This window comes from Erpetoichthys calabaricus, chromosome 15, assembly GCF_900747795.2.
Source record: "Erpetoichthys calabaricus chromosome 15, fErpCal1.3, whole genome shotgun sequence".
NCBI classification, from domain to species: Eukaryota; Metazoa; Chordata; class Cladistia; order Polypteriformes; family Polypteridae; genus Erpetoichthys; species Erpetoichthys calabaricus.
Genome location: NC_041408.2, coordinates 57,853,772 through 57,868,524, shown reverse-complemented (window position 1 = coordinate 57,868,524; position 14,753 = coordinate 57,853,772). Strand labels below are relative to the sequence as shown.

The following is a 14,753-nucleotide window of genomic DNA, read 5'->3' as shown; positions in this document are numbered from 1 at the left end:
GTTCCTTTCTTTGCCGTTTATCTATTGACTCTGCTGTTTGAGAGGCGCGTTGTAGGCGCCTGCGTTCATTAATTGTATTCAGGCGGGCTCGCTTCTGTATGTCCGTTAGATGAGATGTTTCGTTTTGGAGCCGTGACTCCTTTGGTTGCGTTGTTTGAGAAGCGCGTTGTAGGTGCCTGCGTTCATTTGTTTTATCCATGCGGATTCGTTTTTGTAGCCCCGTTAGTCGAGCTCTTTCTTTTGGAAGGCGTGCCTGCTTTGCTTGCGGCATTTCAGACGCGCGCTGCGTTTTGAACCCATGCCTGCTTTGCTTCCACAGTTTCTGACGCGCGTTGTAGGCGTCTATGTACATTGTATTTGTCCATGCGGAGCGGTTTGGTTTTGGAGCCGATACAGTTTTGCTTCCGCGGTTTCAGACGCGCGTTGTAGGCGCCCACGTGTATTTTGTTTATCCATGCGGGCTTGTTTTTGTAGCTCCGTTAGTTAAGCTGGATCGTTTTGGAGCCATGACCGTGACTCCATCAGTTATCCGTAGTCTACCGTTAGTAATATGGATAATAGCACTTACTGTTAATACGGAGCGTTTTCTGTGGTTGTACTGTTAATAATGCATCACTGTAATGTGATACACATATGCCATATGGTTTGGACGTGTGAGGATGCCATACGTTTAATACGGAGAGTTAGTTTATTCTTATTACCCGGACCATGCTGTGTAGTATGGACGTTTAGTTCAGAAGCGCGTTGTAGGCGCATGCGCCTTTCGTAGTTTCTCGCGCCTTCTGTACTCTCTTACGTTTGACTCTGGGGTGCAGTGCAGAATCCTCTTTTCTGTGTGGCTGTGTCGTTAGTCATTAGCTATGGGCGTGTTGTTGCTTCATGTCTTATTTACGTTAGTTGAGCGCTTTCGTTTTTGAGTCGTAACTCCTTCATTCGCGGTGGATCACACGTCACTTGCGGTTTATGAGACGCAGGCTGTAGGCGCCTGCGCACTATGTCTCCTGGGTCCATCGCCGTGTACCTGCGTCCATGCCTTCCGGTTTACCGAGACCTGCGTCTTTGCCTTCCGGTTTACCATTCTCGGTTAGTAATATGGATAACCTTAAGGCAGCTAATTCAATTAGTTTATAACTTGAAAACAGAAAATATGTATAGACAAGAGGCTGTTTCAGGTTATAGTCTGGGAACGGAAAACAGTACCAGGTTCAAAGAAATATCAAACACTTTGACCAAAGGTTAAGATTAGTGTATTTTGGTGGCTTAACAAATGAAGCATTTTCACACAGCATGAGTTCACAAAGCAAAGCTTGTTTGATGTACAGACACAAACACTTAACTAGTTCAATGCAAAACACGATACTAAACGGTATTAAATCGCCAAAGTAGTGTATGCATTGAACGCATAGATTTAATTGTTGCACATTTCACTAATATTTATTGGCCCCAACGACATTTAGAAGTGTGTTTCTTTCCAAATTTAAGTTTAACGTCTTTAGAGTCATGTTTACCCCAAGAAAAACGAGTCACAAATGTTGAAGCTTTCTTAACAATAAAAAAAAAAAAAAATGTTATGCTTAACAGAAACATGGAGAATACCAGAATGTCAACATAAATACAGTAGGAAAGGTTTGTTTAGTGTCCACTGCTATAATGATGCAGATTTATTACCCATCCTTTATGTGATATGTTTTGAGACAGTCAACAGCCAACACAGGGCGCAAGGCAGGAACCAATCCCGGGCAGGGCGCCAACCCACCGCAGGACACCCACACACCAAGCACACACTAGGGCCAATTTAGAATCGTCAATCCACCTAACCTGCATGTGTTTGGACTGAGGGAGGAAACCGGAGCATCCGGAGGAAACCCACACAGACACAGGGAGAACATTTGAACCGGGAAGTGAACCCAGGCCCCCTTACTGCAAGGCAGCAGCACTACCACAGCGCCACCGTGCTGCGCACAAATGATATTTCTGTGCTAATAAAAAGAATGTAAATATTATAAACAGACATCTTTAAAACTAATGACATGCTGCAATATTTCTGATCATATACAGTACATTCCAGTAATAACTAACAATTTGGAATTAGGTCAAATATTTTGGAAGTATCAGTTTGTAAACTTTACTTTCAAAAGCCTCAACAGAGTAGGCAAACCACTACCTAAGACAGAAAACAACTACATGCAATCTATGTAGAAAAGCCTACAGTCAATAGCACAATGGCCATATGTTGATGTAGAAATAGGGTAGGATAAGCTGTAAATTTACATTGCAAATATTGATGAGATTACCTTATCACATTTAAGGCAAAAATGACTAAAGTTTACAAACATGCCATTGTGCTGTTCCTTTTTCATTCATGTTAAATTACATTTCATTTCTTAAACCCATACTTATAGGAGTTAATGCTTATACACTAGTTTGCAAGGTGTAGGCTTATAAAAAATGGCACTTCTACTGCCAATTACGGCGGAGCTTAACCAAATTTTAGGAGTCAAAATAGGAAACAGAAATGCTACTCCATCCTCAATTTCCTAATGCCCAAACTTCATATGCTTCTACAAAAGTAAAAAAAAAAAACAAAAAAAAAAACATGCAAACACTCAAATAATGTTTCTAGGAATGCCGTAAAATTCCTTATAATACCCCTTACCATACTATACTACTGAGGTCATGTCCCTAGAAACCTAAGTGAGGATGCAACATTCAAAAGAATACTATACAAAATTTTTAAGCCAAAATCAAGGAGTGGAGGAGGAGGAGGAACGAGACCTAGGCCAACATAAATTTTGTCCAAAAGCCTGCATTTTACTTCATATTAAAAAAGACTAAAACACAAATCTCCCTCTCATATCACAGGATGCAATATTACAGGACAACCAAGAAATAACTGTCCTTTGAGTTTAAAACAATACAGATGTACACACATCAATTGATATAAGTGAAAATAATCCAACAATATAAAAAATGAAAAATACATTCATTCAAAAAGACAATAGGTTAGATTTCAGAAGTCACTATACTACAGCAAAATAAAAGAAGAACACACAATCAAGATTTTCCTGCTTAAGCAGCTGTTTGGAAACTTATTTCTCACAGTAAAACACGACAGGCATGCAGACAAGTTGTCTGTTCACATTTTTTTTTTCAAGGAGAAGGATAAGCAATTGCCACATTCTTCAAGCCGAAGTGGATCCCCCAGTGACCCAAGCAAAGCTCTTCAAGACCCTTTCCTTTAACTTATTAAATGCACCTTTTATTCAATAATTCTTTAACTGTCAGGTAAACATTTGTAAGAAAATCTTTTTAAACAAATGCAGTCTATATCTGCTTTGAATTTTTAAAATCATTTTAGCTAATGGATTTCAGCCAAAGCTGCAGCTACATAAACAGAACTAAAGACAAGAATTATTAGGCACTTCATTCAACTAACCAAACAAGCAATTGCTACACACAAAAACTTGCTCAGTATGCCACTCTTATCCATGGTAAACAGTGAATGCTAACTCCGATCCTAGAGGGCCACAGGTTTTCATTCCAGCCACCGTCTTCATTGGTTGCCCATTAGTGTAACCCACTTCATTTTAACCGATTTCCTTTAAGATTCAACATTATTAATTTTTTACTTCTCCTTAAACAGCAAATAAAAACTATGAAAGGAAAAGTGGCACCATTTTTTAACCACCAATTAATTAGAAGCCATTTTTGCAGTTAAAATTAATGATTTTCTTTCATTGGTCATCTATTGGCTTGTTTTGCATGTCATTGTTTGGCTGCAAATCAATTACAACTGTAACTAAAAAAGTCCATTCCACTAGCAGCAGCAGTTAAAAATTAAAAAAGGGCTGATATGAAAACTTGTAGTCACAGAGGCCCTCTATGAACAAAGTTTGTGGCCCAGACAATGGTATGCTATTTGTTCTACAGTTACTTTCAACTTGAAGTCAATATCCCATAAACCAAAAGACTTGCCTCTCTTCAATACGGTTTTGGTCCATAAGTGGTTGTTTAATCCACTGGTTTACCAGTCGCTGACCTTGAGGTGTTTTGCATTTATTCAACAAACCAGACAAAGACTGAGTTCCTGTGGTGTCCTCCGCAGAAGCCTGGACACAAAAATAAGTATGCTTAACAGTCTTCCACATTCAGCAACAATACTTGTCATGAAGGATGGATGAAATGACAATTGCTTAGTCTCTGTACAGTACTCATTACAGTACTGCTTTCCATATAAACGTGAACGCCTCAGTACTCCATGCAATGTTAATACAAAATATGGTGGGATTCTTAGAAGTAATATCTTAAATGAGTTACAGGGATATAAAACAATTAAAAAGACAAATGCATAGTCATACTATTATTTATATTGTAATTTTATACACACACACACACACACACACAAATATAAAGTACCTGCCAAATATGTTCCCTTTGCAGGGATCAAACTTCGGAACCAAAACTGCATACACCTGATGAGCCCCAATCAGGGAGAACCATTTGTTGTGTACTCTTTGTATTATTTGATTTGAAAGGTACTATATATCATCTTATATAATACGCTACTGTGGCTGTCTGTTTGTCTGTCCGTTTGTCTGTCCAGGAATTTAAATCATCTGTAGCTCGAAAACCATTTGAACCATTGACCTGAAATTTGGTACACATATACTATATGATGTCTACTATCCAGTTTCATGGTAATGATTGACTTCCAAGGTTATTCCTCTTTTTCTTTTTATTTTATTGTAGAATCAACTCTCGGCAGCGGCCAGCAGGGCGGCCATGCGCCATTCTCATCCCTACCACCTTCGCCGCCATCACTTCCCCTACCTCTTCATATCTTGAATCATTCTTAAGTCTTCAATCTGCCTCAAGTGCTAGCTTAAGTGAAAAATTAAGAAAAACGTACTAAGTAATTGCAACACAAACACTGACTTAAATCGGTTTTAATGCGAAAAGATGCCAGCGAAAGAAGAGAAGAAGTGGGCCGCTAGGGTGGAGAAAAGAAGAGCTGATCAGGAAGCAGCAACTGTATCAACTTCTGAGCAAACGAATGCTAAACATACAGAGAAAGAGGAGGAAAACTATGAATGCTCAAGTCAAGTGTATTCACTGCACTTTATCATGCAGTGCACGGTTAATGGTGTCTAAATAATGTGTACATACAGTATATATTACACCAAACACACCGAATACAGCATTTAATAATTCAAAACAGAGGGTACCCCCTGCTCAGATACAATGCAAGTTATCCTTTAACAAGATGTGAAGTCTAAATTATACATTTACAGTTCAATTTACCAAAAAAAATTGTGTGTCAAGAGCTGAAAAAAAACAAAAAAACAAAACTATCATTTGTTTTAAACAATCTTAACAATCTTCACAGTTAGCATTACATTCTTACCTGAAAAAGATTAAGTGCCTGTACTGCAGCATTATCTAGTCTCATGTACTGACTAAGGTCAAAAGTTGTTAACTCATAACAGCCAAAATTTGACTCATCTGCAAGCAGCTCCAGGTACCTAATCACAGCTGAAATTGATGACATGGCAACCTAATGAGGAAAAAGAAACATCATAAGGAAGAATCATATGAATACAACAGAATAATTTAGTTTAACAAAGTAATTTAATAACTTTGTTAATTTTTAAAAACCTAGTACCAAATTCCTGCAATACTTCTCATGAATAGTGAAACAAATGCAAAAATAATATTCGTAAATGCTTGCAAAGGCATATGTACTGATGCTTAGAACAAAGCATTTATAAACAAAGTTGCCCCCATGCCATTTCACCAAGTATGTATGGCTCTAAAAAGCATTAAAATATATTCAAAAATACTTCTTAAAATTCAGACAAACAATAAAAAAAAGCCACCTTAAACAGTACATAATAATGACTTGGTCCCCCATCTGACATCAGAACAGCCAGAATTTGTGGAAGGTATAAACTTAACAAAATACTAAAAGTAAGACATAAGGATACCTTTCTAGGACATCTTTAATGCAGCCCATATTTTTTGCAGGATTATTGGATTTTTCATCTCTGTTCCTAAAAGCCCTATTCATTTCACCACAGTAATGTCTCTGCATTAAGTTAAATTCACTGTAATACTCCGGGACTTTTCTCTGCCTTGATGAACAGAACATTATCCTGCATACAAAGACCTGTTTTATTGCTGTCATTAGATAATTCACCTAATCGTCAGTCATATTCAGATGACCTAAGTCATTCCAGAAATCCCTTGCCTATATCAAGGGACACCAAGAGGGCGCAACACACATTTCCACTCAGTCTCAGCCTAGGAGAGATTCAAAGATATTTTTCTTCCATCAGACAGAATAAGTAAGAACTAGACTCCACTGGATATATATTTTTTTTTAATCTTAAAAAATATATTTCTGTTTATTAGCCTATTGTAATAATTTCTTCTTGTATGTCACCGACAGGAATTGAAGTCCTTTAGGTCATTGGTTCTCAGAGTACTTAAAACAGGATATAATGTTCTGAGTACAGCAATATATCTTTGCGGGAACTACTATTGCACACAATTACTATATTACTAAGGCAGTGTGCTACTCCACACAAATCATATCCAACTCCACTGTTCACCCTTCATTAATGGCCCATTAAAACATCCAGTTATTCACACACCCATTGCAGCAAGGCAGCCTTATTCCCTCATGCTGGATTATCTAGTATGCATGATTATGTTGCGTTCAAAACCAATTACAACTTAGTACTTTTTCACATTAATAGCTACATACCTGTATGGTGCTGCATTGTCCAACCACGATATAATAATAAAGCAATTATGCGAAAGGGCAGGCATTGTTAATAAAATGAAAATTTAAAACAACTAAATAAAATATATAGTAAACTATTGTTTTCACTGCACAAGAATGTGTGGGACAGAGGTTCAATCAAAGGAATGAACTATAATCAGGGGGAACAAAGAGTAGATTTATTAAGAATACCTGTTTCTCCATTTCAGGCAGAGCAGCACTGGAAATCTGTTCCCCCTTCTTGGCCTTGAGCAATCGGTTTAGATCCTGCACAATGTCTTTGGTACTGAAGTCTGTCTTTTTTCTGTCAGTGATAAGGATTCCACCACGCTGAACCACCTGAGATCAATAGATGTATCCAGAGAACTATCGGCAAATAATGTAATTCATGTAACTACATTCTATAAAAATACCACAATGAAAACTATCTAGCCATTCATGTTCTAATTCACTTTTATTCAGTGCATGGTCCATATGATACCAGTGCCTACCTCATCAGAACTGTACACATGACAAGGATGATGCCTAGATAAGGCACTAGTGCATCACAGACACAACAGCATGCACTAAAACACTGAAAAGTCAGAGTTGCCAATTAATCTAATGTGCACATCTGTTATGTGAGAGGAAAACCCAAGCAGACGTTGAGAATGTCCAAACGCTAATCAGGCAGTGATCCAGGCCAGGGATTTAAACCCAGTATTCTGGAGAACTAAGGCTCTAACTACTATGTCACATGCAGAAGCCATAAATAAAAATTTTGAATGAGCAGGTTAGAATATGAACTGATTGAATTCTGTTAAACACTGAAAAATAAATTTTTTTTCTTTCCACTTGCATGCAAGATTTTATCGTAAAAGTGTCTTTAACAACATATGACCAAAGAGTGAGTCAATTATGACAACATGTACAAGAAGTACAGAGACACCTAAGGACTTTTCCCTACTTCATTCATATTTACATTTATTTGCCTAGCAGACGCTTTTATCCAAAGCGACATACAAAAGAGAACATCATAATTTGAGTAATCACATACAGTATGTCCACTTCCAGCTCTTATTCTGGTTTTAGAAACAAAAATCAGCACTGACTAAGTAGAAAAAAAATCTCTCTCTCATAACAATTAATTGGATACCTGAAACACACAATTAGTCAGGTTCACGCACAAAGAGACTTTTGCTTTTACTTATTTAATGAGGTTGGGAGCATGCGCTGATTACAGTGCGTTGCCGCGCCCACCACACAGCGAACCACCCGGACTGAGATCCGAATGCAGCCATGCAATAGGTGACACCTCAGCACAACACTTAGCGGTTCAATGTTTTTTTTTTTTTTTGTTTTTACAGTGGCTGGAACCAAGTTTTCCCTGAAAGTTGGAGGGCCTGCATGCAGCGCTGGGTGCAGATTAACGTCATTACCAGGACGGAGCAAGTGCAGGTTAAGGGCCTTGCTCAGGGGCCCAATGGAGTAGAGTCCCTTCTGGCATTTGTGATTCGAACCAGCAACTATCCAATTGCTAGCACAGATCCATAGCCTCAGAGCCACCACTCCACCCATTTATTTAATAAGTGTGATTAAATCCACTTAGATATATTAACAATTTCAAGAGAAATTAAATAAAAAATATCACTTTGCTGCACCTAGGAGAGTTTTTTTTCAAGTTAATATACAAATTGAAACTTGCTCTAAAACGAAGTGTACAAATCAAAACATAAAAATACCCCAAAAATGTATTGCATAAGAATGATTACTACTGAAAAACACATTGTTCTTAAGTGCTAGTTAGGACCAGAACATTTAATACAGTTACTACAAAGGAATAGCATTCTAATAAAGTACATTCTCATATGAGAACTTAAAAGCTGTTGATAGTCATTATAATTTTACTAATTTGCCAATTCTTATTTTAACAACTCTTTATGCTGTATTTCACACTACTTTATGTTCACGATTGTCACTCTGTGGACCAACGAAGAGTACTCCATTATTTCAGGCTCCTTTCTTCCTCTTGCGTCATAATAATGTTCTTGACAGTCTTTATCTTCCATCACTTCCCTCAGTCTATGCCATCAAATATTAATAGCTACTTCCACCATCCATTTGGATTTTTTTATTCTTCTATTTTAAATGGTCATCAGCAATTTAAAAAAACAAAGGGTTTTTTTTTTTTTTTTTTTTTTTTAAATGATGTTATTATATCATGGGAGTAGCATGTAAATGAACATGTAAAAAGCTGTAGGATTTTGTTTACAATTAAATACGGTATGTATTCAATAAACACGGAAATTATTTGATCAAACACACACTGTCTTTTTCTCTTACCAAGTCTAAAACATTTTCCCCACTTACCTGCCTCAGCTTGGCAACATCTCCAGCAACCTCCCCACTTGCCAGTACACATTCTTTGGGTCCAATCTGTACTAGGAGAGCCTCTAGGTTTGAGAACTGGTCATTGTCGGGAAATTCACACACCCCAAACCTCCTCAGTGTACAGTCCACATAGCCCACTCCAACCTGCCTCTGGCCTCCTTCACCCGTGCCTATCTTTACACCAACAACACCTGCTCCAGCCGACTGCTCACCAGTACCAAAGAGGATATCTTCAAACTGGGTCAGGTTTCCAGGAGAGGCCTGAAGGAAATATAAAATTACAAAAAACATTTATAATAAGACACTATTACAGAATAAGATTTAATTTTCTAAATGCTTAATTTTCATTTAACTTTTAAGAAGATAAACAGGGGGTAAAGAGATATAGTATGTCGAGTGTTTTCCTAAATATGCTAAACATCACCCTTAAACATCAATTATAGTTAGGCAAATGAGGCACGGTTTCTGGCAGTAGAAGCATTAAAAAGAAAAGACAGAAACTGTCAGAATTTAGACACTTATTAAAAAAAACTATAAATGTGGAAATATTTTTAAAATGGCCATTGTGAATAATTGGAAGATTTTCTTGGTCTCCAGCTGACTTGAGAGGACATCTTGATTGTCCCAAAAATTGAAAACTCCACAAAAATCTTAAATTGAAGGCCGTACAGCCTTCATACCAAAAACAACACCTTTAATCTTGCCTTTATATTCAATATCCATAAGGCAGCATTTCAAAAACTGCAGTTTTGCTTACACCCAGATCATTAAAAAAAAACACACACACACACACCACCTCTACCTTACCTCTGTTTCAGCAGTAAGTAACAATGGGCCCAAACGGTAATATGGATAAAACAGCATTCTCAAACCTGCCTGATGCAATTAAAGGCTGCAGGGTCCTTCCAGAGCCCATCCTTTTAAGCAAGGTATGTGAAAAAGTCCAGGACAGGATGTCCACAGCTGGGGACCACTCACACACATGCCAACACTCTCACTCAAACAAGACCAATATAAAAATCACTAATAATCCTAAAAAGGTAATTTTTTCTATATGCAAGAGGAAAACTAGAATAACCAGCGAGAAAAAAAAAATTACAGACATAGGTAGAATGTACAAACTACACAAGGAAAGCAACTAAAGCACAGTAATCTAACCCAGGAAGATGAACTTAAGAGGCAGCAATTGCAGTCACATTTACCACCATTCCACCTACTACAATGGATTTGGTTTTTATTCTAATCAGAATGTGTAAATGAAAATGTACAGATCTCTATTAACCTGTGCCATCTACATTTGAATACATTCAAACAAAGGTTTCTTTACCATGATCTGCTTCTGCATATAACACAAAGGCTAAGGGGCCACCAAACCAACATCATTTTTCTTCATAATCTCTCACAACAATGATGCACTTTTTCCAACTGGTGCTGCAGATTTTCAATTCCTCTGCAAGAAAATGTCTTGATTGCTACTAAAATCATGTCTCTACTGCACAGATGTTTCTTCAGAATTTGAAATAAAATGACAGCCAATAGGGGCCAAGTCAAGAGAATATGGTGGGTGGTTAACCAGTTGAAACTTTGCATTTTGAACAATAGCCACTTAAGTCTGGTATGTGCGAGCAGAAGCCGTCGTTGTTTATAGGGCCATTATACAGACTACGGTGAAGGATTAATAAAGTATCTATCTATCTATCTATCTATCTAAATTCTTACTTGCATGTAGAGAAAAGCCAAGCAAAATGACACCTTTTATTGGCCAACTAAAAAGATTACAATATGCAAAATTTCGAGGCAACTCAGGCCCCTTCTTCAGGCAAGATGTTGCATGTACTAATCAATATGCAACAAGTCACCACACTCAAGCACCATGATTAGTAAATACAACAACCTTATCTTGAAACTTCTGTTTCCCTTACCTGGAAATTCTCAAAACACAGTTCACAAGACTACCTACCATTAGAAGACATCACATTTTATTCAAATGCCGATGACACTAAGCTGTATTATGGTTAAAACTTTTTCATTTAAAGTGAAAAGGAAAACAGTTTATCAGTGCATCACAATAGGTGGAATTGCTGTTCAATGAGGTCCCAAAATGCACTCCATGAACAGTTTGAACTCTTGCTACATAACAGATTCTAAAAATTGGATGCTAAACTAGTTTGAAATAATAATCTGTGCAGGTGTTATGATTTATTAGTAGCCAAAGCTGTAATGAAAAGAATGTCCATTTTTACTGGGGGGGGGGGTGTGGGGGGAATCAGTAGACTTTATATCCATCAACTTAGTATATCATAGATATGGAAACTGAAGCAAACCAAACCACAGGACTAATTAGGTTGAATTACTTGTATAATAGGAGATTTTTGTCTGCGGTGGTGCCAGAGTGCAATCTTAGTAGAATAATTATACAGTACACCTCACAGGCTTTTATTTGTGGTCTCCTTCAAACAAACCATTTGTTTCCTTTTCCCTTTGTATACAATGAGGGAGAAAAACTATCAAGTACAACTGAAACAAGTACATACCATAACAAAGTATAAACGGGCATGTCCAGTAGAATGATGCAAGTCTGCAGTCTCTCTGACTGCACTGTGCATCTCTTGGCTCATCTCAGATAATTATCTACAACCACATGTGTGAACATTCTGCATGCACCAGCATGTGCATCCAACATTCCCAAACATTCCAAGCATGAAGGTATTCTTTAGGTAACTGAATACTGGATCAAATAAATTACATTCATCTTTAAGTAAGTCATTTAGTCTTCTTATCATAATTAAAAAGCAGCTTTCAGAATTGGTCTAATAAACAAGGTTGTACAGCATTTACATAAATCCTTCATGTTGGCAGGGCAATCTTGCCGGATGCTTATTTGCTTCTCAAATTAGATGAGAGAGTTTAGCTACCCTGCATTATTTGATACATTTCCTGTCTTATTCTGAAAGACTGAATTAAATACCAAGTAAGCATCATAAAAATTGCTTAGCCTTTTAGGTGGATTCAATGTTGCAATGTAAGCAAGTATAAACAGAAAGATATTTATTTATACATGCATTATGCATGTTTATAGGATTATTGTTATTACATGTACAGACTAGAGTACAGCAAAATTCTCACTTGCGTGTTCTAATCTAAAACCGTGCAACATGCTGCCACTCTCTAGTGTCATGATTAGTGAGCCTAACAAATTAACAACCTTACCAAATGCCACCTCTCCTCTAAAACAACAATGGATTGATTTTTAGAACGGTATCATACCCAAAATAACATCTAAAATACTACTTCAATCTTAATAATCAGCCAAAAGAATTTTATAATGTTGCTATAAATGCAGACATTATATTGTGTGTTCTGTAAAGATGTTTTCAAAATATACGAAAAAGAATTTTCTAAAGTTCAAAAACATGATTACTATAAAAAAGGTCCTGTGGTGGGTTGGCACCTTGCCCGGGACTGGTTCCTGCCTTGTGCCCTGTGTTGGCTGGGATTGGCTCAAGCAGACCCCCCGTGACCCTGTGTTCGGATTCAGCAGGTTGGATAACGGATGGATAAAAAAGGTCAATAAACACTAAAAACTAAAATCAAACTTTTTGATTACTTTTGCCTTTAAAACAGCGTTATTTCTCTATGTTATATTGTCATGTAGTTTTATAAGACAATCAGCAGGTAGTTCATTCCAAGCAACTTGTAAACTTCCCAAACGTTTTCTACAGACTATACCTGTCTTGCTCGATTACTTCTCTCTCTCTTTCTCTCTCTCCACGTAATCCCAAACAATCACAATCTTGGGATGATATTGTAGAACACCGAGTTGTTTTTCTGAATATAGTTCCTTTTGACCTTGGCAATGTGTTTGGGGTGGCTGTCCTGCTGCAGAATTCACTTGGAACAGATAAGACGTCTCCCTTATGGTACTACTTGATGGATGAGAATTTGCTTGAACTTCTCATTATTACGGGTACCATTATTTCTGACCACATCAACTCCATTTCCAGAAATGCAGCCCCAAACCTAGAACAAACCCACACCATGCTTCACAGATGGTTCTAAACACTCATTAAGATGCACTCCCCAGCCCTTCTATGGACAAAGTGACTCTTTTGAGCCACATTTTTCACATTTTTACTCTTCAGTCAGAAGCACTCCAGTCTTGGCATTTTTGGATATAGATAGGTGCCTTATCTTTGTTTCCACTTCAGAGTATGGCTTTTTCCCCAGAAACTATTCTATGAAGATCACTTCTATGTATAGCTGGATTCCAGTGGTTTCTGAGAGTTCAGAGCTGATAGCATTGCTAGACTTATTACAAAATCACAAGGATATCTCTCTCGTGCATCTCTTGTCTGTTGCACTCAGTTTCTACAATCAGTGCATTTCTGGTTCTCAATTTTGTCAGTTTCTTTGTGCTTCTTCAGAGGAGGTTGGACAGCACATCTTAAAACTCCTGTCTGCAACAAAATGTCTGCTTAGGAGAGAGCTTACCGATGCAGGATGACAACCTCCTGTCTGTTATTATACTCACTCTTGCCATGGTATAATAACTGATCATTTAAAGTTTCAGATCAGCCACATCCTTCTCTTTTACTCATGGAAATTAAATTTTCTTTTTTCTACTGACAAACTACTGTAGATGTCAAAAATCAACATCCAAGACAAACATTTACATAACAGAAAATATATAGTGAGCAAGATTTTTGCAAATTACGATGGAGGGATAAGAAAGGCATTATTCTTAGTATGGACTAAGAAACCTCCACATATCTGATATTTTATCAGAGTTTAAACTATCTTGAATTCCTGAACCAATTATAAATAACAATATCAACTTTAAAGAGGAAACCTCTTACAACAGTTACACACAGGGCAGTGTAAGTTTGTGGGTCCAAAAAGTAGGAAGTGAAGAATAAAACGTTAGTTACAAATTTACTGAGATATTTACTGGTGGCATACAGTCTTGGTATAATGGCTTCCACTAAGAAAACATTTGGTCGCCATCAGCAGGCAGCACTCCATTTTACAAATGGTGCACAGTAATGAAGAGAAAATACAGGCAGTCCCCGGGTTACGTACGAGATAGGGACTGTAGGTTTGTATTTAAGTTGAATTTGTATGTAAGTTGGAACAGGTACATTATTTTAACAAAAGCTATTGTTGACCGACTGTAACCAAGTGCTCTGCCAATGAATGATGGAGTTTCACCTCTTTCTGACCTTTTAATTTTTCTACTTTATTTTCAATGGTGATGGTTTTTCTCTTCTTTACTATATCACCAGCACTTGCATCAGATTTGTGTTTCAGAGACATTCTTGAAGGGTGAAGACAAAAGGTTAAGATGAGCTCTTCTGCACAGCACTGTACAGCTATCACAGCAGGAAGGCACCAGTCATCAACACGTCTGATGTATAGGGTGGTCCAGATCTAATTATGCAATTTTTATTACGCTATAACTTATTCAGTTTATTACATAGAAAATCACCCGAAAAATCCCAGACCATCGAGAAGTGTCCAAATTGACAACATGAAGAATCGTCTTTGCGCTGAACTGGAATCGTCCCTGCATAAATCAAAGTCATCCAGACAATCTGGATCT

The 14,753-nt window shown here is 37.4% G+C and overlaps 1 protein-coding gene across 1 annotated transcript in view; it reads right to left on the bottom strand.

Annotated features, from left to right (window-relative positions):
• The window catches only part of msh2 (mutS homolog 2 (E. coli)), an 86,774-nt gene that overhangs the window by 66,303 nt on the left and 5,718 nt on the right, over window positions 1–14,753 (bottom strand). Inside the window, exons 3-6 of the mRNA XM_028820936.2 lie at window positions 9,134–9,415; window positions 6,977–7,123; window positions 5,405–5,554; window positions 3,976–4,109 (exon numbers count right to left, since the gene is read on the bottom strand). Coding sequence (XP_028676769.1) covers window positions 3,976–4,109; window positions 5,405–5,554; window positions 6,977–7,123; window positions 9,134–9,415 — 713 coding nt within the window. The remainder of the gene's footprint in view (window positions 1–3,975; window positions 4,110–5,404; window positions 5,555–6,976; window positions 7,124–9,133; window positions 9,416–14,753) is intronic.